General features: G+C 35.5%; 1 protein-coding gene across 1 annotated transcript in view; it reads right to left on the bottom strand.

The window, feature by feature from the left end:
• The window catches only part of LOC128559042 (OTU domain-containing protein 7B-like), a 41,710-nt gene extending 16,592 nt beyond the window's left edge, over positions 1-25,118 (bottom strand). Inside the window, 4 exon segments of the mRNA XM_053549980.1 lie at positions 4,250-4,445; positions 5,246-5,547; positions 14,850-14,962; positions 24,901-25,118. Coding sequence (XP_053405955.1) covers positions 4,250-4,445; positions 5,246-5,547; positions 14,850-14,937 — 586 coding nt within the window. The 5' untranslated portion in view covers positions 14,938-14,962; positions 24,901-25,118.
• Positions 25,119-27,734: the final 2,616 nt, after the last annotated feature.

Below are 27,734 nucleotides of genomic sequence, written 5' to 3'. Positions count from 1 at the left end.
AACAATTAAAGGGCAATAACTATATGGAAAATTGACCAATCGAAAAAAACTTGAAGGGCATCGTCGCAGTATCTTGGTTCATGTCTGTTTCAAGTTTGATGAAATTCTACCTGCTAGTTACTCAGAAATGGCTGCAGACGGACATTTTTCATTAAATCAAGGGCAATAACTCTGACAGAAATTGAGCTATCAAAAAAAAACTTGATGGGCATCAGCACAGTATCTTGGTTCATGTCTATTTCAAATTTGATGAAATTCTACCTGTTAGTTACTGAGAAATGGCTGCAGACGGACATTTTTTATTAAATCAAGGGCAATAACTCTGAGGGAAATTGACCAATCAAAAAAAAAACTTGACGGGCATCAGCACAGTATCTTGGTTCATGTCTATTTCAAATTTGATGAAATTCTACCTGTTAGTTACTGAGAAATGGCTGCAGACGGACATTTTTTATTAAATCAAGGGCAATAACTCTGAGGGAAATTGACCAATCAAAAAAAAAACTTGACGGGCATCATCGCAGTATGTTTGTTCATGTTTATTTCAAGTTTCATGAAATTCTACCAAGTAGTTACTAAGAAATGGCTGCGGACGGACGGACGGACTGACTGACGGACGGACAACGCCATTTCAATACCCCCCTCCCGATTTCATCGGCGGGGGATAACAAGAGTGCCAGAATGTCACAATATATGCCCGTCAAAGCAAATTTCTTTACTCTAGCAGCTGTATTTGCAAATGGAATGCTAATTTTACTAGGTAGAGATACCTTATATATAATAAAATTAATAAAATACACCTAAAACTGGAGAGTAACATCTATGCTGTACCACAGAAAAGTGGTCTTGTTTTTTCCCTAGGGTAAATTATAACAAGAGCTGTCCGTAAGACAGCCAAGCTCGACTATTCAAAATATTGACCCAGAAGCAGGAAAATATTACCCAAAAAAGTTAAATATCAAAAGAGTTTTAAGTTCAAAAGTGGGAATAATTTGACCAAAATGCGTATCAGTTATGGGACTTGCTGCTATCAACTAGTTTTATAACCCCGAAGGCACATGAGAAGTTTCAATTCAATATCTGCATTAGTTCTGGAGATAGAAACTTGCATGTAAAACTTTAACCAGAATTTTCAAAGTCCAAAAGGGGGCATAATTTGCCCAAAATACATGCCAGAGTTATGGGACTTGATCCAGTGAGGTTGGTAATTGATCTAGAAAAAGAAAAAATAAGTTTCAAATCTATATGCCTTTTAGAAATAGTTGTATGTACTTGCACGCAAAACTTTAACCAGAATTTTCTAAGTCCAAAAGGGGGCATAATTTGGCCAAAATGAAAGTCAGAGTTATGGGACTTGCTGCTATCAACTAGTTTTATAACCCCGAAGACACATGTGAAGTTTCAAATCAATATCTGCATTAGTTTTGGAGATAGTAACTTGCATGTAAAACTTTAACCAAAAGTCCAAAAGGGGGCATAATTTGCTCAAAATACATGCCAGAGTTATGGGACTTGACCCAGAGAGGTTGGTAATTGACCTAGAAAAAGAAGAAATAAGTTTCAAAGCTATATGCCTTTCATTGATGGCTGTATGTACTTGCATGCAAAAACTTAACCAAGGTGTGACGCCGACGCCGACGCCCAGGGCTTTTCATCAGGAAATTGGGAAGAGGCCTTGGCCTTTCAAATTGGGAAATTTATGCGCAATAATTGTCGATTTTGGGAAAAATTATCAACCGGAAGTAAACATCGAAAGACGAAGCAAATTTATCTCCCCTGAAACATGGACTAAAATCCAGGCCATGGAACATAATGTATTAGACTGGCAATGTGTCACAACTGGTTCTGTGGGCTGTTAGGCTATTGTGTGACAAAAAATCGATACCAGACAAACACTTCCTCTAGAAATACTAAAATGTAAACAAAATCTTAACCATCTGTTGCATGATTTGGGGAAATTTTACCTTGCATTTTGGGAAATATCTCTGCCACAGTTGGGAAAAAATAGTACATTTTTGGATTGGGAAGAGGCCTTTTATAGGCCTCTGTTATATAAGGATGAAAAGCCCTGATGCCGACGCCGACGCCAGGGTGAGTAGAATAGCTAGACTATTCTTCGAATAGTCGAGCTAAAAATGTTACAATATAAGTTATTTATAGTAACAACTAAGGGAAGTTAATCTTCAAAAAAAAAAAAAAAAAAAAAAAAAAAAAAATTGCAAGTCCACACAAAATCTTTATCAGGAAGAGACTGGTCAAAATACACCTCAAAATTGGATTTAGCATGTTTGTTGTACTACAGAAAAGTGGTCTCGATTTTTCCCTACGACTAGTAATGAAAAAGTTACAATAAAAGCTATTTAAAGTAACAACAAAGGGAAGTAATTCTAAAGAAGGGAACTGCGCATGACACTTCGTCTCATGATGGTGTATAATTGTGCCAAGTTACATCAAAATCTATCCATGCATGAAGAAGAAATGCTTCGGACAAAGTCATTCTTGTATCTGACCTTTGGCCTCTAAGTGTGACCTTGACCTTAGGCCTAGTGACCTGGATCTTGCACATGACACTCCGTCTCGTGGTGGTAAACATTTGTGCCAAGTTATATCAAAATCCCTCAATGCATGAAGAAGAAATGCTCCGGACAAGGTTTTTATTCTTGTATCCTTTGACCTCTAAGTGTGACCTTGACCTTAGACCTAGGGACCTAGTTCTTGCGTATGACACTCCGCATCATGGTGGTAAACATTTGTGCCAAGATATATCAAAATCCCTCCATGCATGAAGAAGATATGCTCCGGACAAATTTCTTTAAGAAAATATGATAAAGGGGAATAACTCAAAAAATAGGCAAGGTAGAGTTATTGTTCTTGCACACTGCACTTCCTCCCAATGTGTTCTATCAGTGTATGAAGTTTGAAGAAAATCCCTCCAGTACTTTTGGGGTTATGCTCCGGACAAAATGTTTTAAGAAAATATGATAAAGGGGAATAACTCAAAAAATAGGCAGAGAGTTATTGTTCTTGCACACTGCACTTCCTCCCAATGTGTTCTATCAGTGTATGAAGTTTGAAGAAAATCCCTCAAGTACTTTTGGAGTTATGCTCCAGACAAATATCGTTGCGGACGCATGGACACACGGACGGAGAGCATTTCTAATATCCCCTTCACCTTTGGTGGGGGGATAACAAAGGGCCATAACTCACTCAAAAATTGTTGAACCAGTCTGATTTTCAAAATTTGGTCAAAATCCCCCCAGTAGTTTCTGAGGAGATGCGATAACGAGAAATTGTTAACGGGTGGAAGGGCGACGGACCACGGACGCAGAGTGATTTGAATAGCCCACCATCTGATGATGGTGGGCTAAAAATCTAGTTGAGGTGTGCCATGAGAAAACCAACATAGTGCGTTTGCCACCAACATGGATCCAGACCAGCCTGCGCATCCATGCAGTCTGGTCAGGATCCATGGTGTTTGCTTTCAAAGCCTATTACAATTAGAGAAACTGTTAGCGAACAACATGGATCCTGACCAGACTGTGCAGATGCACAGGCTGGTCTGGATTCAGGCTGGTCGCAAACGCACTATGCTGGTTTTCTCATGGCGCGGCTCAGTTTATCTCCTTCTAATGTCCAAGTTTTAAATGATACTTGGACACTGGAGACTTGAGTTTTTTATTGGGCTCTCAAACCAAGTGTAAACATTATTTTGTGAAGAACTGGTTACAAGTTTCTTAAAAATCTTTTTTTTTTATACAGGAAGCTTTCCTAATATTTCCTTCTTAGAAGGAAATATTAGGATAACTTCCTGTATAAAACGAAGATTTTTCTTATTAAGATACTAGACTATTTCTATAAATGCTGAAGTAAAAAAGATAAGCTGATTTCCTACCAAGGTAATTTCTACTTTGCTTAAGTATTAGTTGTTGAGATGGAAGAAGCTTACCCGGTAAGATGCTAATGGCAAAGTCGTTAAGCAAACACTTTGTTAGATATCAGACAATTCAAATTGTAAAACTATGTCCAAAATATAAATTTAACTAAAAATTGTGACTGTTTTTAAGTTACAAACTTGAAATTATAATTTTTAAAATCTATTCATAAAATCAAAGATTCTGATACCAGATAATTATGACATATTAACTTTGATAAATATATGATGTAAAAATATGGATCATAATACATGTAACAGCAATAAAATTTGAAAATGCATTACAGAATTAATTCAGTTTGGCCTTACAAAATATACCTTTAACAAGTACAGAGTTGTCTCCCTTGACTTGCTGAGGTTGCCCCCCTTGTATGTCTCCAAAACCAGGAACAGGGTAGGTCTGGGATTTAGGTATTGACTGGGTACTATTTTGTTGTTGGTTCAGCCATGATGCTGCTGACTGTGGTGGTGGAGTAATTCTTCCACTTCTTACAACAGGCTGTCTTGTTTCTATCTGTTGTAAATACAATCAGATTGTATGCATTTTGTTTTCATTAAAAATTGTACATTTTTATGACTACATTGCATTGACATGTGTTTACCAAGTGACAATGACTGTAATTAATCATGTAAATAAACAACTATTGCAAAATTCTTTTAAAACATTTAGAAATGACTAATTCAAATGAGATTTGGTCATCACAATGAATCATAATATTCTATGCAATAAAAAGTATTGATTTAAGAATTTTCATACTACAGTACATCTATTTATATAAAAAATCATGTATTAAGTATTGATTTAAGAATTTTCATACTACGTACAGTGCATCTAATATCTATTTATATAAAAAAAAATCATGTATTGAAAGTTATATAAAATAACAAATCAACCCCAAATAGATGCTAAAATTATTAAATTTCTATAAATCATTCAGGTGTTTTGAGGAAATTTCTACAACTTTTTTACTTAAAATCTGTATTTTTGTCTATGTTTTGAGCTTTAATCACAATCAGAAACAACAACAGTAGACATAGTAAAAGAGAAAGTAATCCTTTCTTGTACAGTAATTAACCTTCACCTTGCTAAATTTCTAAAATGGACTGGTCCATCTTCCAATTTGGACAGTACTATTTATTAGATTTATTATTCAAAGGGGTGTTCACTGAAAATTTACTGACTGAATAACGAACAGTGCAGACCAAGAACAGCAAACATGGACATGCAGGCTGATCTTGGTTTGCATTGGTCGCAAAGGCAGAATCATTTGCCGCCAGCAGGCTAAAGGTTAATGACATTTTTTTATTATTTACTTGTATCGGAATGATTCTCTCCTTTTCAACTGGGAACTTGGGGACTGGCTTCGGGGACTGGAATGCTGGGTGGACATTGCTCCCTATAACCGGCCCTGTCCCTGTCATCACAGATCCAAACACATCTGGCTGATGGAAGTTGGTCATCGGACGAGCATACATGACCCCATGGTGGGGCACTGGGCGGGTCTGGATAGGGGGTTGAGAGTATCTGGTCGGTGGAGCCGGCTTCTGGAAGCCACTCTGAGCCATCTGGTTACTTTTGTACATCCGGTAAGCCGTGTCTACATTCCAGTTGGCTTCTAAATACAAATATATTGATTATTAGCAAGAATACCATTATGATATGCACACATCATAAACGACAAAACTAGTGTGTAATTTTGGCTTTTTACATATAGTACACCAATTGCAAATTCTTTGGGCAATACCAGCACTATTTCCATATCCGAGTGTTGTGAATGACAAATTGTTTCATAAAAAGGAAACATGTGCCAAATAATATCAAAATCCCATTACAGACCAGACACAGAAGTGTGGATGGACAAAAAGGCACAACCCTACTGTTCCCGACAGTACGACACTAACAATGACCTTACAGTTAAACCTATAACCTTTATAATCTATATTTTTACAATTAAACACAATTCATATTTAAAGTGGAATTATGTGCATTTTTCAAGTAAAAATCCAGCTGAAATAGATGTGTGTGTATAAAGTGTGGAGGAAATTATAGTTTTTAACCCAATATACTAAACTCTTCCTGTAACCAGTACGAAATAATAAGTTTCCAAATATGGCTTTTATTATTTTGACTGGGGCAGTCTTTTTAAGAAAAGTCGAACTGCACGCAGGAGTTGCTTCCCTTCAACTTCAGAAATTTCTATCTATAGGTAAGGGAGATCACTGTGTAAGAGATTGAAGAAAAGAACTGTTATTTTATAGTCCAGTTTCTTTATTTCTACAGCATCAACTTCAAATACTTGCACGGCATTATCGTTAATTTAACACATTTAAATGCACAGCAACCGAAAATTGCTTTTATAAAACATTCACCAAAAACACACTATGTGCAGTAAGATGCGCATAAGGCCACTTTAAGGGGACGCATACTTTGAAATTAGAAAAAAGTGGGTGGGGTATGATAAAATTTACCTGCAAAAAAGTACAAGGTTTTGGTACATGAAATTGATACTGTTTCAACTGTTATAAGTACACAAATGATTGCTCACTAAAATAAAAATGAGAAAACTGAAACCAGAAAGTTATTGTTGAATTACATAAGACTTACTGTGTACATTCAAAGTCAACAATTAAGACTTTTTGGTGCGAAAATAATAGTGCTTCACCTTGTCCAAACATTTATCAATGTCCTACAGATTCTAATTTAAAGAAAGAATGTGAAATATGGTCACTGTCTTGCTTTTCATTTCGCATATGTAAGCTAAAACACATTATTTAGTTTGTTTACAAAGTAGTGCATAAGAAAAGATACGGTGGTCAAGGAATGCCACATTCCAAAACTAAAAGAGTATATTCCCCTTAATACATTAAACATTTATCGTTACAGAAGTCTAGTGGCTTACAATAGGGGCCTAGAAATGTTGCCATTATTAATTTTTAACTTGGTATTCATGCACTACAATGCATTTAAATATCAAAACACATTCAACAAACTTTTGAAAATGTATTGTCTTAAAAATCCCTAAAATAAGGTATGAAATTTGGTTGTGAGGTCCAATCAATGTGTATATGTGCAAAAGTAACATTATAATCTTGTTCACAAAAGTTACTAATATACAGCAGGCATGTCAATGATCAAAACTGGACGAATATACAATTATCCTCACTTTAATGTCATTTATAATTTATCCTTGAATTCTCCACCATACTTTTCATAACTCTGTTTGCACGAGTTGCACGAGAATGCTGTCATTCACGTAAAAAAATGGGGTCAAATAAGTTGTAAATGCAATATCATCTAAACGTAATTAACGGATTATGCAGTTCAAGATAAACTTTATCTCATAACGTAACAAACATGTATAATGTTGTAACAACAACTTTACTTACACTGATTTAAATAGCAGTCGGTTTATAAGTGACTTTATTGATTCATTTTGTGTTATGTTATTGTTGTCAAAAAGTATAACGGAAGTGCCTCTGAAGCGGAAACCAGTTTGATGCGCAAAGTAGTCCAATGTAAGTAATATTTTTTGACAAATGTCCACAGAAATTAATAATTTTCTAATATTAAAGACGAATATCTGAATAGGATTCATTACTTGATAAAAAATTATAATCATCGACATGTTTTTTTTAAAAATCGTACATGTGCTGACACCTAAGTTGTCTCCCGTTGTTTATTAGAGTTACCTTTCGTCCGGCGCAGTAATACATTTGCAGTGAATCGCCGAGAAGTCGTGGGAAAATTAACAAGAGGACCATGATGGTCCTGAATCGCTCACCTCTTCCCACATGACCCAGTTTTGAGTATGACATCGTTTTTGACCAACTGTCATGAAGATCCCATGAAAAATGTGATCTCTAGAGTGGCCACAATGTTTTTCTATTTTTAGACCTACTGACCTAGTTTTTGAAGGCACGTGACCCAGTTTCGAACTTGACCTAGATATCATCAAGATGAACATTCTGACCAACTTTCATAAAGATCCCATGAAAAATGTGACCTCTAGAGTGGTCACAAGGTTTTTCTATTTTTAGACCTACTGACCTAGTTTTTGACCGCACGTGACCAAGTTTCGAACTTGACCTAGATATCATCAAGATGAACATTCTGACCAACATTCATGAAGATCCCATGAAAAATGTGACCTCTAGAGTGGTCACAAGGTTTTTCTATTTTTAGACCTACTGACCTAGTTTTTGAAGGCATGTGACCAAGTTTCGAACTTGACCTAGATATCATCAAGATGAACATTCTGACCAACTTTCATAAAGATCCCATGAAAAATGTGACCTCTAGAGTGGTCACAAGGTTTTTCTATTTTTTGACCTACTGACCTAGTTTTTGACCGCACGTGACCCAGTTTCGAACTTGACCTAGATATCATCAAGATGAACATTCTGACCAACTTTCATGAAGATCCCATGAAAAATGTGACCTCTAGAGTGGTCACAAGGTTTTTCTATTTTTAGACCTACTGACCTAGTTTTTGACCGTACGTGACCCAGTTTCGAACTTGACCTAGATATCATCAAGATGAACATTCTGACCAACTTTCATGAAGATCCCATGAAAAATGTGACCTCTAGAGTGGTCACAAGGTTTTTCTATTTTTAGATCTACTGACCTAGTTTTTGAAGGCACTTGACCCAGTTTCGAACTTGACCTAGATATCATCAAGATGAACAATCTGACCAACTTTCATGAAGATCCCATGAAAAATGTGACCTCTAGAGTGGTCACAAGGTTTTTCTATTTTTAGACCTACTGACCTAGTTTTTGATGGCACGTGACCCAGTTTCGAACTTGACCTAGATATGATCAAGATGAACATTCTGACCAACTTTCATGAAGATCACATGAAAAATGTGACCTCTAGAGTGGTCACAATGTTTTTCTATTTTTAGACCTACTGACCTAGTTTTTGACCGCACGTGACCCAGTTTCGAACTTGACCTAGATATCATCAAGATGAACATTCTGACCAATTTTCATGAAGATCACATGAAAAATGTGACCTCTAGAGTGGTCACAAGGTTTTTCTATTTTTAGACCTACTGACCTAGTTTTTGACCGCACGTGACCCAGTTTCGAACTTGACCTAGATATCATCAAGATGAACATTCTGACCAATTTTCATAAAGATCCCATGAAAAATGTGACCTCTAGAGTGGTCACAAGCAAAAAGTTTACGGACGCACGCACGGACGGACGCACGGACGGACGACGGACACTGCGCGGTCACAAAAGCTCACCTTGTCACTTTGTGACAGGTGAGCTAAAAACCATGTTAATAAACTAAAATTAACCACCTTTTCAAGATGAATTTCAAGTGATCGCCATTATGCATTTAACCCGCCTGACCTGTGTAGCATCTTAGATATCTGTTCTAAGGTATTCATTGTGTAGAATGTCATGTTATGCCCTTGCAATGCTAATCCCACTCTGATTTTATTTGTTTACATTTTTATCAATGAGAAATATGGCGTCCATCCCGAGCTGAAATGATGTGGCGTTAAATTTTTACATGTTTAAGCAAACCTGGTGTATTAGAAAGAAAATCTCATCCCTTCAATATTATTTGGAACACTGTTATTGTAAAAAACCTGTTTTTTCCTTATAAAAAATCTTAATATTTTGTGTTGAATGTACTTTCACAAAGACTTCTGTTTTCCTATTACATTCATAGTACCACATCCTTATCCACAAAATACTGAATATTACAGGTGTCCATCAGTATTATATCAGTTTAGGAATATGTTTTTTATTTTCCCACCATCGATTTCTTGAATATGCACCCCTTCCGCATTTCTGTATGAACTGTGAATGTAGCAATATGCGTCCCCTTAATACAGTAATAAACAGAGGGTAGATTTCAATGTTGGTCATGTGTTTATTGCGAGGTATTCAGAAGTAATTCATAACATTAAACTTGACAACCAGGTTGATAGCTTTCTACTGTACAGGATACTAAAAAGATTTTATGTATTGTTCAGGATTTTTCTTAAGAAAATGAAAACATTACAGCAGTAAGTTGTAAACAAACTCTTAATACTGTGATAGCAAAATACTGTCCTGGGCCCGTATTCATAAAGCTCCTAAGGACAAAACTTAGGAAAATCCTTAACTTTGTAAAATTTCCTAAACAACATAGCACAAAAGAAAAGTGTAAACTTTATAAGTTATAAGTTATTTTATTGATAATCTTCATTACTATGCCAGACTCTATGAGACAATATTGTTAGACATTCCAAATATCTCAACGATTGTCCACAAAATGCTTCGGAACTTTTCCATTAGTTAGTCCCTTAGGGAAAATTTTTCCTTAGGAGCTTTATGAATATGGGCCCTGAAAGATATTCAATTTTAAGACCACTGCAAAAGTAACTGTATGAGGTTTTTTCCCAATTATCGCTATAACTTCTTAATCACATTCTAATTAGTAACAAGACCTCTCTTGATCCCAGAATACTTAGTTAACAAGACAGAAGATTACACAATGTTTTTTTTATTATCTCACATTAACTGACTGCATTTTACATAACACAAGAATATACAACAAAGACCAATCAGCAATGGTTCACAGTAAATGATAGACTTGGCACTGTCCATAAATTTCCTGAAAAATTGTTTTAATCTAAAACAGGGGTAAATTCTCTTTTCGATTAAAATATTTAGATTGGACATGTTTAACAACTTGCCAACTTCATTAAAATCCTACTTTATTCCTTTATAGCAAAGCAGACATTCAAATAAAATTAACCATCCCTCTAAATGTTCCATGCTCATCTGTTTTAAGGAATGTTGTTTCAATCAGAATGTTTAATTAAGCTGATGAAAATACATTTTATATCAGTCTGCGGTTTAAAGCTACAGGGCATAATGTATTCTCTCACTCACTGTTTACAATCAAATAAAATCTGCTGGATGTTGTTGTTTCTTTAACTTTTACCCAGCTAAATTTCTAAAATGGACTGGTTCATCATTCAATTTGGGCAACACTACTTTTTATTCAAAGGAGTGTTCACTGAAATATTACTCAGTGCAGACCAAGATCAGCCTGCACAGTCTGCACTGGTTAGAAAGGCAGAATCACTTGCTGCCAGCAGGCTAAAGTAACAGTCTGCACTGGTTAGAAAGGCAGAATCCCTTGCTGCCAGCAGGCTAAAGTGAAGGTTAAGGAATGTTGTTTCAATCAGAATGTTTAATTAGGCTGATGAAAATACATTTTATATCCGTGGGGAAAAAAAAAGCCGCAGGGCATAATGTAATTGTATTCACTCATTTTACAATCCATCTTTACTGAACCTTTAGAATAACAATTATTGTAATCAGATAAAAAATATGCAGCAACTCCAACCTCGATGTGGTTCAACCTTGGTGTGGTTGTTTCCTTTCATATAAGCACTATTCAGGAAATAATTACTTATCTATTAACTGCCTTGAAACATTTTTTTTTTCATAATTATTCTGTATTTGCCCCTTAATTGAAGTTAATATAGTAAACACTTCATTATATAAACAATTTATTCCTTACAAATGTAAAAAACATTTATCAAGTCTGTACAAGAAGCCACAGATTAACAAAAGTATAAATGAATTTTGCAAGTCTGAAAATAAATAACAACTTACTTCTGAAGGCAGTTGTTTCTGTGAGCTTAGTGTTTGTTCCTTTAGATATAATAATTATGATCAATTAAGAAATAAACTTTTTGTCAGTCAAGATAGTCCAACAATCAAATGTTCAAATACTCACTATTTTATTATTATGTTCCAATTCCCATAAAAAGATTGTAACTATGTGAATGCTTTCATTTACTGCATATTTAAATAAATGTTTACAAATACACAGTATGAGTAATACTCCAATGCATGTGAGACCTATAGTAGCTTGCTACACTTGGCCAGCTGTCACAAGAAACACAATTCAATTAGTACTGACTGGGTTAAAGCCCACTGGAACACAGGTAAACATATATCAACGAGAGGTTAACGACTGACAATACTCTAGTGCATCAAAACTTTTGAACAGAAATCTAGACACAGATTACAAGGGTAAATAGGATACTGTCTATATACTTTGTACAGTGAAGTTAAAAAATGCAGTATTCAATTATCTGAACTTGACCATGAACAAAGGCTGCAATACACACTGCATTTTTTAAAGAATTTGGCCAACTTTATGATAATCCAAATACTGGTAATAAATACACAGCTCAGACAATAGGTGTAAATGGACAATAACATACAAAATTTAAGACCAGTTTGATCACTCTTGATCTTGGAGATGGATAAATACTAAGCAATATAAACCATGCTGTAAGAGTTAAAACCACAAAGGAAAGGGGGGTGGGTTAGATCTGTTCCTGTTATTTGGGGAAAAAATAGCTAGGTGCATGGGCAATAGGAAACAAAAATCCTGATGTAAACTCACTTTAAAAGAAGAAATGCAGAATTTGAAAGAAACTTTCTGATGGAAAGATATTTGTAAAAGCTCCTGCTGATGAAGTACAAGAGGGCCACGATGGCCATAGGCCGCTCAACCGAGTAATACACCATAACAGTGTAAACATGTTTGACTTAGAGACCCAATTTTTGATACCACATGACCCAGCTTTAAACTCATCCAAGTTTTCAAGGAGATAAACATTTTGACCAAGTTTCATGAAGATTGAAGCAAAAATGTGGCCTCTAAAGTGTAAACAAGATTTTTCTTCGATTTGGCCTAGTGACCTAGTTTTTTACCCAACCTGACCCAATTTTTAGCCCGTCTGACATTTTATGGAGACAAATATTTTGACCAATTTTCATTAAGATTAGAGCAAAAAAAGTGACCTCTAGAGTGTAAACAAGCTTTTCCTTTGATTTTATCTAGTGACCTAGTTTTTGAACCCCAATGACCCAAATTCAAAATCATCCAAGACTTTGTGACAACATTCTGACCAAGTTTTATGAAGATTGAATCAAAATTGTGGCCCCTAGAGTGTTAACAAGCTTTTTCTTTGGTTTGACCTGGTGACCTAGTTTTTGACCCCACATGACCCAGATAAAATTTCATACAAGACTTCATGGAGACAATCATTCTGACTAAGTTTCATGCACATTAGATGAAAAATGACACCCTTATTGCAAACACAAAGTTTTTCTTATATTTGACAGTGACCTAGTTTTTGACCTCAGATGACCTGTATTCAAATTTGGTCTAGATTTCATAAAGACAAACAATCTGTTCAAATTCCACGAATATCCAGTGAAAAATGCAGCCCCTATTCACTGTGGGGAATCACATGATCAAATAATCTCTAAACCAAAATTTATTTATGAATAATATGGGATAATATTGAAGCAACTTTTGCTGTAAATCTAAAATATAGCCTATCATATGGCAACATAAAGGTATCCTAAAACTGCATAGATTTCAATCACCATCACCTTCCGAATATCTAGAACACTTCAAGAAACTGAGACTTCTTATTTTCCTTAGTGTGTGTAATTACAGGACATCTATTATTATTGTCAACTACATATAATAATATAACAATTTTCATTAGTCACATGTTAGGCTTGTTTAAATTTCATATCTTATCATGATAGGAAATTTATTCATGTTCTTCAAAATATAACTTTGGTTTAAAGATTATTTTGATCATGTGATTCCCCACAGTGCTATTACATACTCAACGTTTTTCTTTGATTTGACTTGGTGACCTAGTTTTTGACTCTAGATGACCCATAATCCAGCTTGACCTAGATTTCTTCAAGCCAAACATTCTGATCAAATTCCATGAATTTTCAGTGAAAAATGCAGCCCCTATTGCATACACAAGGTTTATCTTTGATTTGACCAGGTAACATAGTTTTTGACCCTAAATGACCCATATTCGATCTCAACCTAGACTTCATTAAGACAAACGTTCTGATCAAATTCAATGAATATTCAGAGAAAAATGCAGCCCCTATTGCATACACAAGGTTTTTCTTTGATTCGACTAGGTGACCTAGTTTTTGACCCCATATGACCCATATTCAAACTTGACCTAGATTTCATAAAGACAAACATTCTGATCAAATTTCATGAAGATCCAGAGAAAAATGCAGCCCCTATTGCATACACATGGTTTTTCTTTGATTTTTGATTGGGTGACTTAGTTTTTGAACCAACATGACTTAGATTCTAACTTGACCTAGAGGTCATCAAGACAAACATTCTGACCAATTCTCACGTGTCTCAAAATTAAAATGTGGTCTTAAGAGTGTTAACAAGATTTTCCTTTGATCTGGCCTAGTGACCTAGTTTTTGACCCCACACAAACTGTAAAAATCAAGATAAACATTCTGACCAAGTTTCATGAAGATAGGGTCATAAATGTGGCCTCTTGAGTGTTAACAAGCTTTTCCTTTGATTTGACAGAGTGACCTATTTTTCGACCCCACATGACCCAGATTCGAACTTGACCCAGAGGTCATCAAGACAAACATTCTGACCAATTCTCATGAGTTTCAAACTTAACCTGTAGACTCTAGAGTGTTAACAAGATTTTCCTTCGATTTGGCCTACTGACCTAGTTTTTGACCCCACATGACACAGTTGAGTTTGATCTTGAGATCATCTATACAAACATTCTGACCAAGTTTCATAAAGATTTGGTCAAAACTGTGGCCTCTAGACTATTAACAAGGCATTGACGGACGCCCCCAGACAATGATCAGTCACAATAGCTCACCTTGAGCACTTCATGTTCAGGTGAGCTAAAAAAAAACCTAGGAATTACCATTAGGAAGAGCATTTGTCAAGTTTCATTCTGTTAAGATGAATAACACAAAATGAGTTTGCTGAAAATCATAAACAATGACTGTGTTTACACCAAAAACCTACAAACCCACATAATTATGTTTACATATAAAATCACTGCTTACTTTCCAGATAATCCCTTGCCTTGCTGTGTGAAAGACCTGTATATCCGATTAGTTTTTCAACTGCCTCCAACTTCTGTGTCGAGTTCATCTTGCTTTTAATGCTTGCATCTCACCTACAAAGAGAACTACACTTATCACTAAATGCGATTCATTATACCCCCACTAACAGACTAGTTTTTTCAAGTTCACTCTTTTTACTGCAAATTGCAATTAATTTACCATTGTTTCACCTTATTCCCTCCTATGGTTGAAAAGTTAACTGTCTAGAAAACTGATTTAAAAGGCATTATAAAAACGCATATATAAAACCAAAATACCCAATTCTCATACCAATTTACATGCGTAGCATCATGTATGTCCCCGCAAAATTTAACATCTGTAGCTCAGAGTCTTTAATTAACTGTGATGTAGTCTGACAGTATCCAATTTATTTATCAGTAATGCACTTAAAATCAAGTGTCTCTACATTGATGCTCAAAAGAGGCAAAAAAGAAAATTCATTAAGATTTAAAGGAAAAAAATACTGTATCAATAAGTCGGCTTCGGTTGGGGAACAGGTTGTGAGAAGTATTTTTTCAATGACATTAATACGGAGTTGTGCGATTTATAATTTGCAATAAATGAGAATGTACGTAGACAAGAAATTTGTGCATTCTGGCTATCATGTCATGTTAAAACTTTTAAATGTCAAATGGACAAGAAAGAAAGTATACGTAGTGACTCAAAAAGCATGTATATGTGAATAGTTCAACTGAATACACATAGTGATCGTCTATACTTTTTTTGTTTATTTCTTTTACAAGTTCCCACTGAAATGCATGGTCACCCAATTTAAGTAATCAAAGGCCTGAAGGGCCTGAGTCGGCTAATGATTGATGTACTGACAGTATAGTCTACCAGTTTCAGTTTGTTTTTAGTTTTTTTTTCCCCAACTAAAGAGAGATTTTGTTACAATAAATGAAATGAACTTTCGGTTGATGCCTAGTAAAACTTTGATTGACATTATACAAGTATTTAAACCCAATATATTTCTCTAAAATTGAAGAGTAGTTCGCAGAAACGAGAGGACCATGATGGTCCTGAATCGCTCACCTGCCCCCACATGAACTGAGTATGGCCTTGTTTTTTTCTATTATTTGACATACTGACCTAGTTTTTGAGCTCATGTGACCTACTTCTGAACTTGACCTAGATATCATCAAGATAAAAATTCTGACCAATTTTCATGAAGATCCATTGAAAAATATGGCCTCTAGAGAGGTCAAAAGGTCTTTCTATGTTGAGACCTAGTGACCTAGTTTTTGACCGCAGTTGACCCGATTTCAAACTTGACCTAGATATTATCAAGATGAACATTCAGACCAACTTTCATGCAGATCCCATGTAAACTATGGCCTCTAGAGTGGTCACAAGGTTTTTCTATTATTTGACCTACTGACCTAGTTTTTGACCGCAAGCGACCCAGTTTACAATTTGACCTAGATATTATCAAGATGAACATTCTGACCAATTTTCATGCAGATCCCATGAAAAATATGGCCTCTATAGAGGCCACAAGGTTTTTCTATTATTTGACTTACTGACCTAGTTTTTGACTGCACGTGACCCAGTTTCGAACTTGACCAACATATCATCAAGATGAACATTCTGACCAATTTTCATACAGATCCCATGAAAAATATGACCTCCAGGGAGGTCACAAGAATTTACTATTTTTAGACCTACTGACCTAGTTTTGGACCGCAGTTGACCCAGTTTCGAACTTGACCTAGATATCATCAAGATGAACATTCAGACTAACTTTCATGCAGATCCCATGAAAACTATGGCCTCTATAGTGGTCACAAGGTTTTTCTATTATTTGACCTACTGACCTAGTTTTGGATCGGACGTGATCCAGTTTCGAACTTGACCTAAATATCATCAAGATGAACATTCTGACCAATTTTCACACAGATCCCATGAAAAATATGACCTCTAGAAAGGTCACAATGATTTTCTATTATTTGACCTACTGACCTAGTTTTTGACCGCAATTGACCCGGTTTCAAACTTGATCTAGATATCATCAAGATGAACATTCTGATCAATTTTCATGCAGGTCCAATGAAAAATACGGCCTCTACAGAGGTCACAAGGTTTTTCTATTATTTGACCTACTGACCTAGTTTTGGACCGGACGTAACCCAGTTTCGAACTTGACCTAGATATCATCAAGATGAACATTCTGACCAATTTTCATGCATATCCCATGAAAAAATATGACCTCCAGAGAGGTCAAAAGGATTTTCTATTATTTGACCTACAGACCTAGTTTTAGATGGCTAATGACCCAGTTTGGAACTTGAACTAGATATCATCAAAATGAACATTCAGACCAACTTTCATGAAGATCTTGTGAAAAATATGGCCTCTAGAGAGGTCACAAGGTTTTTCTATTTTCAGACCTACTGACCTAGTTTTTGATCGCACGTGACCCAGTTTCGAACTTGTCCTAGGTATCATCAAGGTGAACATTCTGACCAATTTTCATAAAGATCCCATGAAAAATGTGTCCTCTAGAGTGGTCACAAGCAAAAGTTTACGCACGCACGCACTGACGCACGGACGCTGCGCGATCACAAAAGCTCACCTTGTCACTTTGTGACAGGTGAGCTAATAAAAATGTTGAAAGTACAAACTACAATTTGACAGCTGACACTAAGATACTGCCCATGACTTTATATATTTTTCCAGTAAACATTTGCCTCCTGCATTGCCAAAAGAGGCAATTATCGGCTGGTATATATTCGCACATGATAATTTTTGAATATGACAATTTATAATATTAGAATTTTACAGCGCGGATTGCCACATACAATTTGTAACGGATGGACGAAAGAACTGATATTTTACAGATATTATAATGGGCCTGGCGATAGCCTTGTCATATGTTAGGTATTGTTCAATCATATTATAAGGGATGTCAATTTAAAGTATACTTACTTTTGCGTTTAGAGATACATGTATGTAAATGTTGCTGAGTGTCAATATATAGTGTAACCGATATTAATAAATGCAGTTCTTTTTTAGTTAAAACTATCATTTATTCTATTTCAGACTTGTTAACCCCTTAAAAATAATGTCTGTTATCCCGAAGTCCATCCACTTTCATTTATCCATTTTGATTCATGTAGACAGACAGGCCCAGACTGGGCAGAAAAAATGTTTGAGCCATTTTTACGTGATCGGTAGCAGGGTGGGTGGGGGAGGGGTGTTTCTTTCCGCTTTAAATTGCAGTCAGATTTTGAAATGGGCATTGTGGAAGGTTGTAAAAGGGCAAATGTATCAAACTGTAAAGTAGCAACATGGGGGAAGGGTGTGGGAGGATACCCACTCCTGCAAGTAGGGTTTGGGGTATTACCACAATAGATTTTTGAATATGTAGACCCTTGATACAGCCTTTGGTGCGATTTTTACTGAAAATCTTCTGTTTCAATTTCTAAATATTACCTAGATTCTTTCTAGTATTACAATATCCAAAGTATGACTGTCACTTCATCTTTTTACTTTCAGATCATGCCTCAGGACTAGAATATGAGTCTGATATAGATTATATGTAGGTGTAATAAAAATAAATTCTAGAATCATTTCTGTTACAATAATATCTATCATGTATGTTACTTGAATGTTAAAATTTCGTAACACAGCTCGATATTTACCCAAAATATTATATCCGGATACGATTACACTTTTCTCCAGTTTCAACAATATATTTTACAAATTGTGATGATACAAAGACATTTAGCAGCAACTGGCAGTATCTGACACTGAAGTTTACGGTTAAATTACCTCTTATTTAAATCTTTTCATAAAAAAGTTGTTTCGTTTCGTCAAAGCAGCCAAACATAGACGATCTACTTTCGATTTCAAAAACTACAAGAAAATACAATTTAATGTTTCGCCGATTTGTTTATTTCTCGAAAAATAAGAAATAAAATCATTTTTAATATCAGTAGTAACTAAACAAACCAGTAAGAGCTTCTTCTTCCAATAATTTATCTGTTTACTGACTGCAAAATTCAACCCACGCAAAGTCGTAGATGCCTTGTTATAAACACGTCACGCGTGTTCGCCGACAAGTGTCCAGAATGTAGTTAGGATTCATCCGCGAAGTCTCGCAGAAGAATTAACGTACTGCACATATCTTATTCAGGTCATTTAAAATGAAGCTGTCATAATTTAATTTCATCGATGTGGTAAACTCTTTGATAAGAGACATTCCAATGCTTTCAGAGGTACCCACTCAATAACATACTAGCAGTATGTTCTGGAACTATATTTTGTCTTTCACTGGATGTTACGCAAGCTTTGTAAGCCTGCGTGATTCATAAAATGCACAGCACAATAAAATTGTTATTTGCGCAATGATTTTAAAGATTATTTTTTGAAACGGACAGGGTAACAAATGGTTAATTTGGCTAATAAGTTAATATGCAGTTTTTATTTGAATTTGTGAACATCATATTTTCTATTTTGTGACAAAAGGGCATAAAATTCGTCACCATAATCATATGCGCAAATGTATTACCAAATCCCGCAGAATCGTTATGCGTGTTTATGCTTAATGCAGGGTTTTCCCGGACGCAGATTTTCTGCGTCCCTGACGCGCTTTTACGCTTTGAACTCGCATTTTTTAGTGCCTCTGCGTCCCACTGGACCCGCAAAATCGGTCACGAAACTCCTTTGCACTGAAGCCTCCTTTGCGCAGATACCCATATAAAATGCGCAGTTTTTTACCGCCGGGACCATCCCCGAATCATGGGTGCTCATTATACACAGGTGTAGACGATTTTCCAACTTCAAAACAAGTTTTGTTATCGATGTTCGCCATTTTGGTAAAGGGAAACTACTTCTCCGCGCTAACTGTCACCGCTAAAATCTAAGATTGCCGTTACGTTCCGTAAAAGATCGAATGGTTTATTTTTTTATTAAACAAAATTAATTTCATATAAATTTAAAGTATTTTGATGAAAAAATATTAAATCACAGAAATTATGATACTAATTAAGGATCGAGTATTATCTTTAACCAAGATAAAACTGTGAACAACATAACTGACACGAGGTGACACGTTAATTGCCGGTAATTACTGGCTATTTGATCATAACAAAAAGACTATCACACCTTTTGTAATCAGTCTGAATTGAGAAGCTCATGCCATTTTGAAAGATACCATTCCGAAATATTGAATCAGCTGCTATCTAAATTAAAAAGATACAATTAAGTTCATTCGGTTTTAGGGTAAATTTTTATAGTAATAATGTCCATTTTCAAGATCAATAATTTGTGGGCCCCCAAAAATTATTAGGGACCCTTAAATTAGCAGCCATGGGAGTCCATGGACTCCCAAATAAAAAACCTGAGGGAAAACCCTGTTAATGAGTTACAGCGGAAGAAAATACGTGGCTTTATTCGAGTATTGCACAATTACAAGTCATAAATATGACAGATTACATCGTATATTGGTCATAGCAAATAGGATTGACATAAATGAACTCCATTCGATCAATGAACTCTTTGAAATTAGAGACAATCTAATGGAACTACATCACTTCGCTGTGTTGTGAGGCCATTTAAGAATGAGAAATCGGGCGATAGCAAGGACTCGTCAAACGCTTGACAGTGTTTAGCCGACTCAAAAATCATGTGGTAAGATGTTTTAGAATACCCAATGCAGTTCAGCCAATACCCAATTCCATACATGTGATCTCCCGCGCGGGAGGGTCAAAATCCCGATTTTTTCACCTTGCCTCCCGTCTCCCGACCAAAACTATAATTCTCCCGCTTTTCAAAAAAAAATCAATATTATGACTTGGTTGATAATTACCGAGGAGTGCCAAACATGTTTACACAGTAAATCAAAGTGTCACCGACTGTTGTGTATTATACATGTTTGACACATAGCTGGAGGAAAGAGTTGTTTTTCACAGGTGAATTTTGATAACATGATTAATTGTTTTGATAAGGGATTAGACAAGCAGGGCCTTTTCCACCTGTCTCATGGGGCCGAAATCGACCCATTCTCAATGCCAATTAGGCTCCATTTTTTTACCAATGTGAAGCAAAAAAACTCCAAGTCACAAGAAATCATTCCCAGCTGAAATGAATTTTTGATTATTCAAAGAAAATAAAATCACATAAATGATTGTTGGAAAAACCAACCCAGTACTATTTTTAGCACATGAATGTTATTTCCCCTTATGCAGTTACGCCATTTTCTTCCAATTATGTTTACTAAATTAATTTGCTAATAAATCGGACTTATTTCATTGAAAATTGGATGAAAACACACACTCATTTATTTGATAACTTCAATCTACATTATTTTGGTAAGGGTAAATACATGTTCATGCATTTCTGTTTTCTGTTTTTCATGTCAAAATCATTATCAGTATTTTCATACGAAAGTGGGTGGGGTAAGGAATTTACATAATTTATGGGTTGTGTTCAGACCAATTTAGGGCTTTGTTTTTTTCTTCAGTCCTCGAGTAGAATAATGTTAATGCATGTTCACCACAATCCAGACCTAAATTGAGACTTTGTTTCAACAAATTTAATCTGTTTAACTTCTGTAAAACAGCATGCTCGACTTTTCTCAGTGATTGACTCTGAATTAAAGCTTTGCCAGTAAAAGGGGCAGTTAAAGCTTTGCCAGTAAAAGGGGCATAATAGTCAATGAATGTAACAGATATATTGGACATTATATAAAACTTTAAATAACCAAAAAATGTAAGTTAAAAAGTGGCATAACTCTGTCAAAATTCAAATCAAGAGTTATTCATGAGGATCAATTGTTTCTTCTGGTGTAGACTTATGCGTTATTTTCTGGCCTAAAATGTTGGATTTTGTCTCCAAGTTTTGTGTCCGCATACTTAATTTATGTCGATAAAAAACCTCCAGTTTTGAGACCCCAACTCCAGCTGAAAAATGGCAAACCTCCAGTTTTGGGATTCTGAACTTATCACATGTATGCCCAATTCAAATCAAAATGATGAGGTAATACCCAATTTACACTAAAAACATAAATCTGTTGCTCTGGTATATTTCATGTCAGATCAAAAGAACAATTAATGGATTAAAAATATTTTAAAGTAAGAGGTGAGTCCATGTCATTTCATTTAATGAAATAATAGCACAACAGATTTCTGGCACGATTTCTGGTTAGGTTTCAACATGGGGTTAGTTTCAGCTCAAAGAGGTCTGTAACAGCATATATAAAAATCTCTGATGCTGAAATGTTATAGCTATCTATCACAAAGCTACCATGGCTGTTAACAATGGGGGGCGGGTAAGCAACAGGACCATTAAAAAATAAAAACAGCATCAGTTATGTTATGGAAGCCAGAATAACCTTTGATCAACTGAATTACCAAATGAATTAACACAGACAACCGCAGTATCCTTGTTAGGGTCAGATGGAGGGTAACCAGGGTACTAGCCAGTAACAGAAGATAGATAAAGGATCGGCAGTGGCTAGGATTACGGTACCATAATCCTAGCCTCCGATTCTAGGAGTACGGAAGTTCCATATCCCTAGACAACCCTATAAGGATAGGCTAGGATTGTCGAAGTATTTAAGAGGCATCAAATATGTCTTAAGACATGCATAAAGTTAATGATGTTGTAAACTTACTTTTTTCACTTAAAATAGCGATTTTTCATGCCTGTCGTGTTATCGATCTGGTACTGTGATCTGCCATTTTGGTTTAGTATAATCTTAGATATATTAATGGCGGCACGGGGAAATATCGTGGTGTGGCCCAGATGTAGTTGGACAATTATATAAACATTAAAGCATTACTATTTTCATTAAGAAGATTTTAACTTTTATCATTTATAATCATTCATGTACAGCGCATTTAATTGCAGTGTTCTGCCGAGGCCGCGATACCACAACAATCTTGAAAATTATGATTGTCGCGTTACGAAAATTTTGGGGATGAATGTGCATGTGGGACGACTGAAACTGAGTACGAATCATTCGTATTTCTTCCACACCCGAATAGAAGAGTTTCCAGCATAACTATGTAAAACCTGTTTCAATTTTGCAAAACCGCTAATCGCTCTCAAACAATAAACATCACTAATTGTACTTTATATTTACATTTCTTTGACCATCACATACTATATGATAGACCCGCAGTATATTTCTGCTAAAACACATCAACTTGAACATAATTAAAAATGGTCTCAGGTTTGCCTGTCGTGATATATCTGAAACAATGAACTTAAATATAACTTATTAATTATCACACTGCTTGCAAACGATAAAGTCCATAAGTTCCTGATGAACTAAGTCAGCTGCTGAAAGTACCTTGATACGGTCGTCAGGAAAGAAAACAGGCATTTTAAATATGGCGGCCAATTAACAGGTTCGATTCGATTTCATACAAATGATTGACCGATTTCAAAATTTAGAAATCGTCCCAGCCCTACCATAGACCACACAAACCCCGATGTTGTTTACCGCTCCACCCACTGTCTTTGCAGGTGAAATTGAAAGCAAGTCCATTGACTGCCTTATTGTCACCAAAACTGAAAATACATCACAAAATCAAACCACAAAGGGTGCAGAAAATTCGGATGAAGCCAAAAAGAAAAGTGACTCCAAATTTCTGGAGGATTGATTTAAAGAGTACCAATCAGGGGCGGTGAAATCAGATTTTTACTTGCTTGTCCATTTTTGTCATTTTCTATTTTTTACTTGTCCGTATGATAGTTATATAGTAAATTCTGGTCAAATTTCACTTGTCCGTACTCCATACAAGCTTTGGGACAACCTGGGCAATACGGACAATTGAATTTGCCACCCCTGCCAATGACTGAACTACAATAAAGACTTCAATTGTAGTAATGGTACTGATTTATTTCAATGACATATATGGTCAAAATTTGTTGTCCCCAAGATTTTGAAAATCATAATGTCCCCACACTTTTCATATCAAGGGACATTTGTCTCCACCATTTTTGATCCTTGACAGAACATTGTAATGTAATAGGAGAGATCGTGTTTGTAAACAAATCCATTGTATTTTCTATTTTTAGAACTGATAAGACAAAGACCGTGTGGGCAGACGCCGAGCGTCCATGTTTTTTGTAAACAGTTATGTTTTTCTAACGGCTTAAACTTTCTTAAAACACAAATAATATCAATAATTTTTTGATCAATGGAATGTGTATAAAACAAGCAATTTATTGATTGCTTTTGATTATAATTTCGAAATTAAATGGATTAATTATGAACGCTTAACTTACAGTGTTTTTTCAAAAAGTTTGGAGGATCGCTACGCCGCTATTAAAATCTTATGTCATTTTAAACGGTTATTCATTTTAAAAAGATATTTAAATGGGAAAATATGAAAATCGTAACCATTTCAAAACTTTTTGAATTTTTAAAATCCATAAATGAGCGAAAAAGTTATTAAAAATTAAAAATTCAGATCCCATACACAAACGATGTAAAAACATTTGTTTTACCCACCACCAGATAAACAGGTATTTATGCGTGACGTCATGGCGATCTCTCCTATTGTTCACCTATAACTGAACGCTCACGTATAATATCAAGCAGGATGACAATGATATTTCCATGCGCCAACAGTAATAAATAATACGACAGGCATGAAAAACCGCTTTTTTTTTAGTGAAGTTAGTAATTTAAGTTTACAACATCGTTTGTTTTAAAATGTAACCGACGCCTCTTAATACTTCTGTTATCCTAGCCCATCCTCATAGGGTTGTCTAAGAATAAGGAACCTCCATAATCCTAGAAATGGAGGCTAGTATTACGGTACACTGCCTACAGGATCAAGGCTATCCTAGAATCGGAGGCTAGCCACTGCCTATAGGATCTTACACTGAACATACTTCTTAATTTACACAAATACTTGGAAATTAGCCTTGTCCACCAGTTCTAAAATAGTTCATTTTATATAATTAAATATTATTCTACAGTCAAAACATGTTTTATGACAGAGTGCAGTAAACAACATAAAACAGATCAAATTACCGTTGTATAAATTGGTGGGTGGGGTGCACTCCACTACAGAACACCGAATTGAAACTTCCGCTGAATGAAAACTTGCAAAACCATATTCATAGCATAGTTAATCGTATTTAAATAATTATTACTTTACAGTCTTTACCAAGTCCAGTTAAAAAGTTGTTCTTTTTAAATGTTGTATATTTTCATTTGATTATTCACCAACAAACATTAACTCAACTGCGCATGCGTTGTCAATTTGACAGACGGCGCGAGTTTTTGGGCTATGAATCACCCGGCTCATGCGACTTAGAACCATAAAACGAATGTGCAGTAACAATAGTGCTAAAAAGTAAGCTACTATTTGATCCATCTGATCCTTAGTAAGGGTTTTCACCAGCATAGACCAATAAATATTCTAAAGATCTCCTTATCATATCTCCAATGTTGGTAGGAGGATCTTGTCTTTAATTTTAAAAATACAATTTTTATGGTCAAAAACTTATTTTTCCCATTCAAAATCCAAAATCTCGAAAAAATACCCAGGAAGTGTTATAACAATCCACAAACAATTATAAAGTACAGTTTAAACAAGTTCAAGCAGCTAGAGTTTGATCGAGAACTTGATAGATACCTAGTGTTTTAAAACCCTGATATCATTTTTGGAACAGAAACATGGGTTGACTCCTCGATTAAGGACCCTCAGATTATACCACCAGGATTTATAGTGTATCGTATAGATATGAAATTAAATGGCGGGGGAGTCTTTGTAGCAGTAAAAAAAAACCTGGCCACGACTGCAACTCCTGAGCTTGATACAGACTGTGAAAGTGTTTGGTGTAAATTAGACATTGTGGGTCATAAAACTTTGTATTTGTCAAGCTATTACAATCCAAGAACTTCAAATAAGGATGGTTTTGTTCATTTTAGAAAGAGTTTAGAAATAGTTGCCAGTATAAGCAATACGTGTATTCTAACGGCTGGTGATTTCAGCTTGCCAGGTATAGAATGGAAGCAAAACTGTGTTAAGGAGGGATATCAACACACAGCCATCCATCAATTTTTTCTTGATACAGTGGATGATGTTGGACTTACACAGGTGGTAGACACACCAAGAAGAGGTGTGAACATACTTGATCTAGTTCTCACAAATCGGCCAAATAGTATTTTAAGGACAGAAGTTATCAGGTCTGTCAGATCACGATATTGTTTTTCTTGAAATGAGAGTAACGCCTTGCAAAAATAAACAGACACATAGAAAAATTCCCGTTATATTCTAAAGCAAACTGGGATAATATTGGAAAAGATGTGAAAGAATCACTAAGTGAAGTAAAACAAATGCAAGCACTAAACTTATCAGTTAATGATATTTGGAATAAATTTCAGTCAATACTGGAAGGAAGTATTAGTCGAAATATTCCTACTAAGACAGCAAAAACAAAGGATCAATGTCCATAGGTCACTAATAACATTCGCAAAGTTATCAGAAAAAGGGATAGGTGGTATAAACGTATGAAAAAATCTAGAAATTCTGAAGATTGTTCAGAATACAAGGAACTGAAGAAAGTAACCCAGCGTGAACTTAGGCAAACTTACTGGAAATATATTGATGGTATTGTTTCTCCGGCAACAGATGGAGAGGCAAGCAGTGGTACAAATAAGAGATTTTGGACATTTATTTAAAAAATCTGATGGAAATTATAATCCACCATTGAAAACGAAAGGACTGTTTTATTCAGAACCCAAAGAGAAAGCAAAAATATTAAATAAACAATTTCAAGAAGCTTTTTCAGATAGTGTAACTTTTGGAAATCAGGAGTTCTTAAATCGTTGCATAATGCAAGGTAGTAATAAAGATATGCCAGAAATACATATTTCAGAAAAAGTGTGTTAAAGTTGCTGAAAATTGGTAAAGCTCCAAGACCAGACAATATCTCCCCACGTGTACTGAAAGAACTAGCAAATGAAATTGCACCAGTACTGACAGTTATCTTTAACCACTCGTACCAGACAGATGAAATTCCAGACATTTGGAAAACTGCCAACATTTGTCAGATATTTAAAAAGGGTAAACGTTTTGAGGCCATTAACTACAGACCAGTGTCGTTAACATGTATTTCGTGTAAGATAATGGAACACATAGTAACAAGTAATATCATGGCACTTGCAGACAGATATAAAATACTTTATCCCCTTCAGCATGGTTTCAGAAAGGGACTAGCTTGTGAGGCCCAACTGATAGAATTGTTTGATGATGTAACCAAGAATGTAGACGAAGGTAAACAAACAAACTGCTTGGTAATGGACTTTTCAAAAGCCTTCGACAAGGTTAGTCACTCTCTGTTAGTGCATAAGCTTCGTCATTGTGGGATTAGTGGTAAAACAAATCAATGGGTTGAATGTTTCTTGTCTGGTAGATCTGAACGTGTAGTGGCGGATGGTGAAACATCGGACAATGTGCCAATGGCATCTGGAGTTCCACAGGGGTCGGTTCTAGGACCAAGTTTATTTTTGTTCTACATAAATGACATGCCGCTTGAAATGACATTTAAATTAAGACTGTTTGCGGGCGATACCATCGTATATCTCGCCATAACATCAAACTCAGATTGTGGAAGACTTCAGGATGATCTCGATAGACTTGTATTGTAGGAAAACCCCTGGTTAATGAAGTTCCACCCGGATAAATGTAATGTGTTGTCTATTACAAAAATAATCATTAAACATAATTACACGTTAAGAAATCATACTCTAGAACAAGTAACATCAGTAAAGTACCTTGGTATCACCATAACACCAGATTTGAAGTGGACTCAACATGTAAACAACATCTGTCAAAAGGCAAATAACACTATAGGATT

This window comes from Mercenaria mercenaria, chromosome 8 (genome assembly GCF_021730395.1).
Source record: "Mercenaria mercenaria strain notata chromosome 8, MADL_Memer_1, whole genome shotgun sequence".
NCBI lineage: Eukaryota > Metazoa > Mollusca > Bivalvia > Venerida > Veneridae > Mercenaria > Mercenaria mercenaria.
The sequence above is the reverse complement of the archived record's forward strand: the minus strand, read 5'-3'. Positions and strand labels throughout refer to the sequence as shown.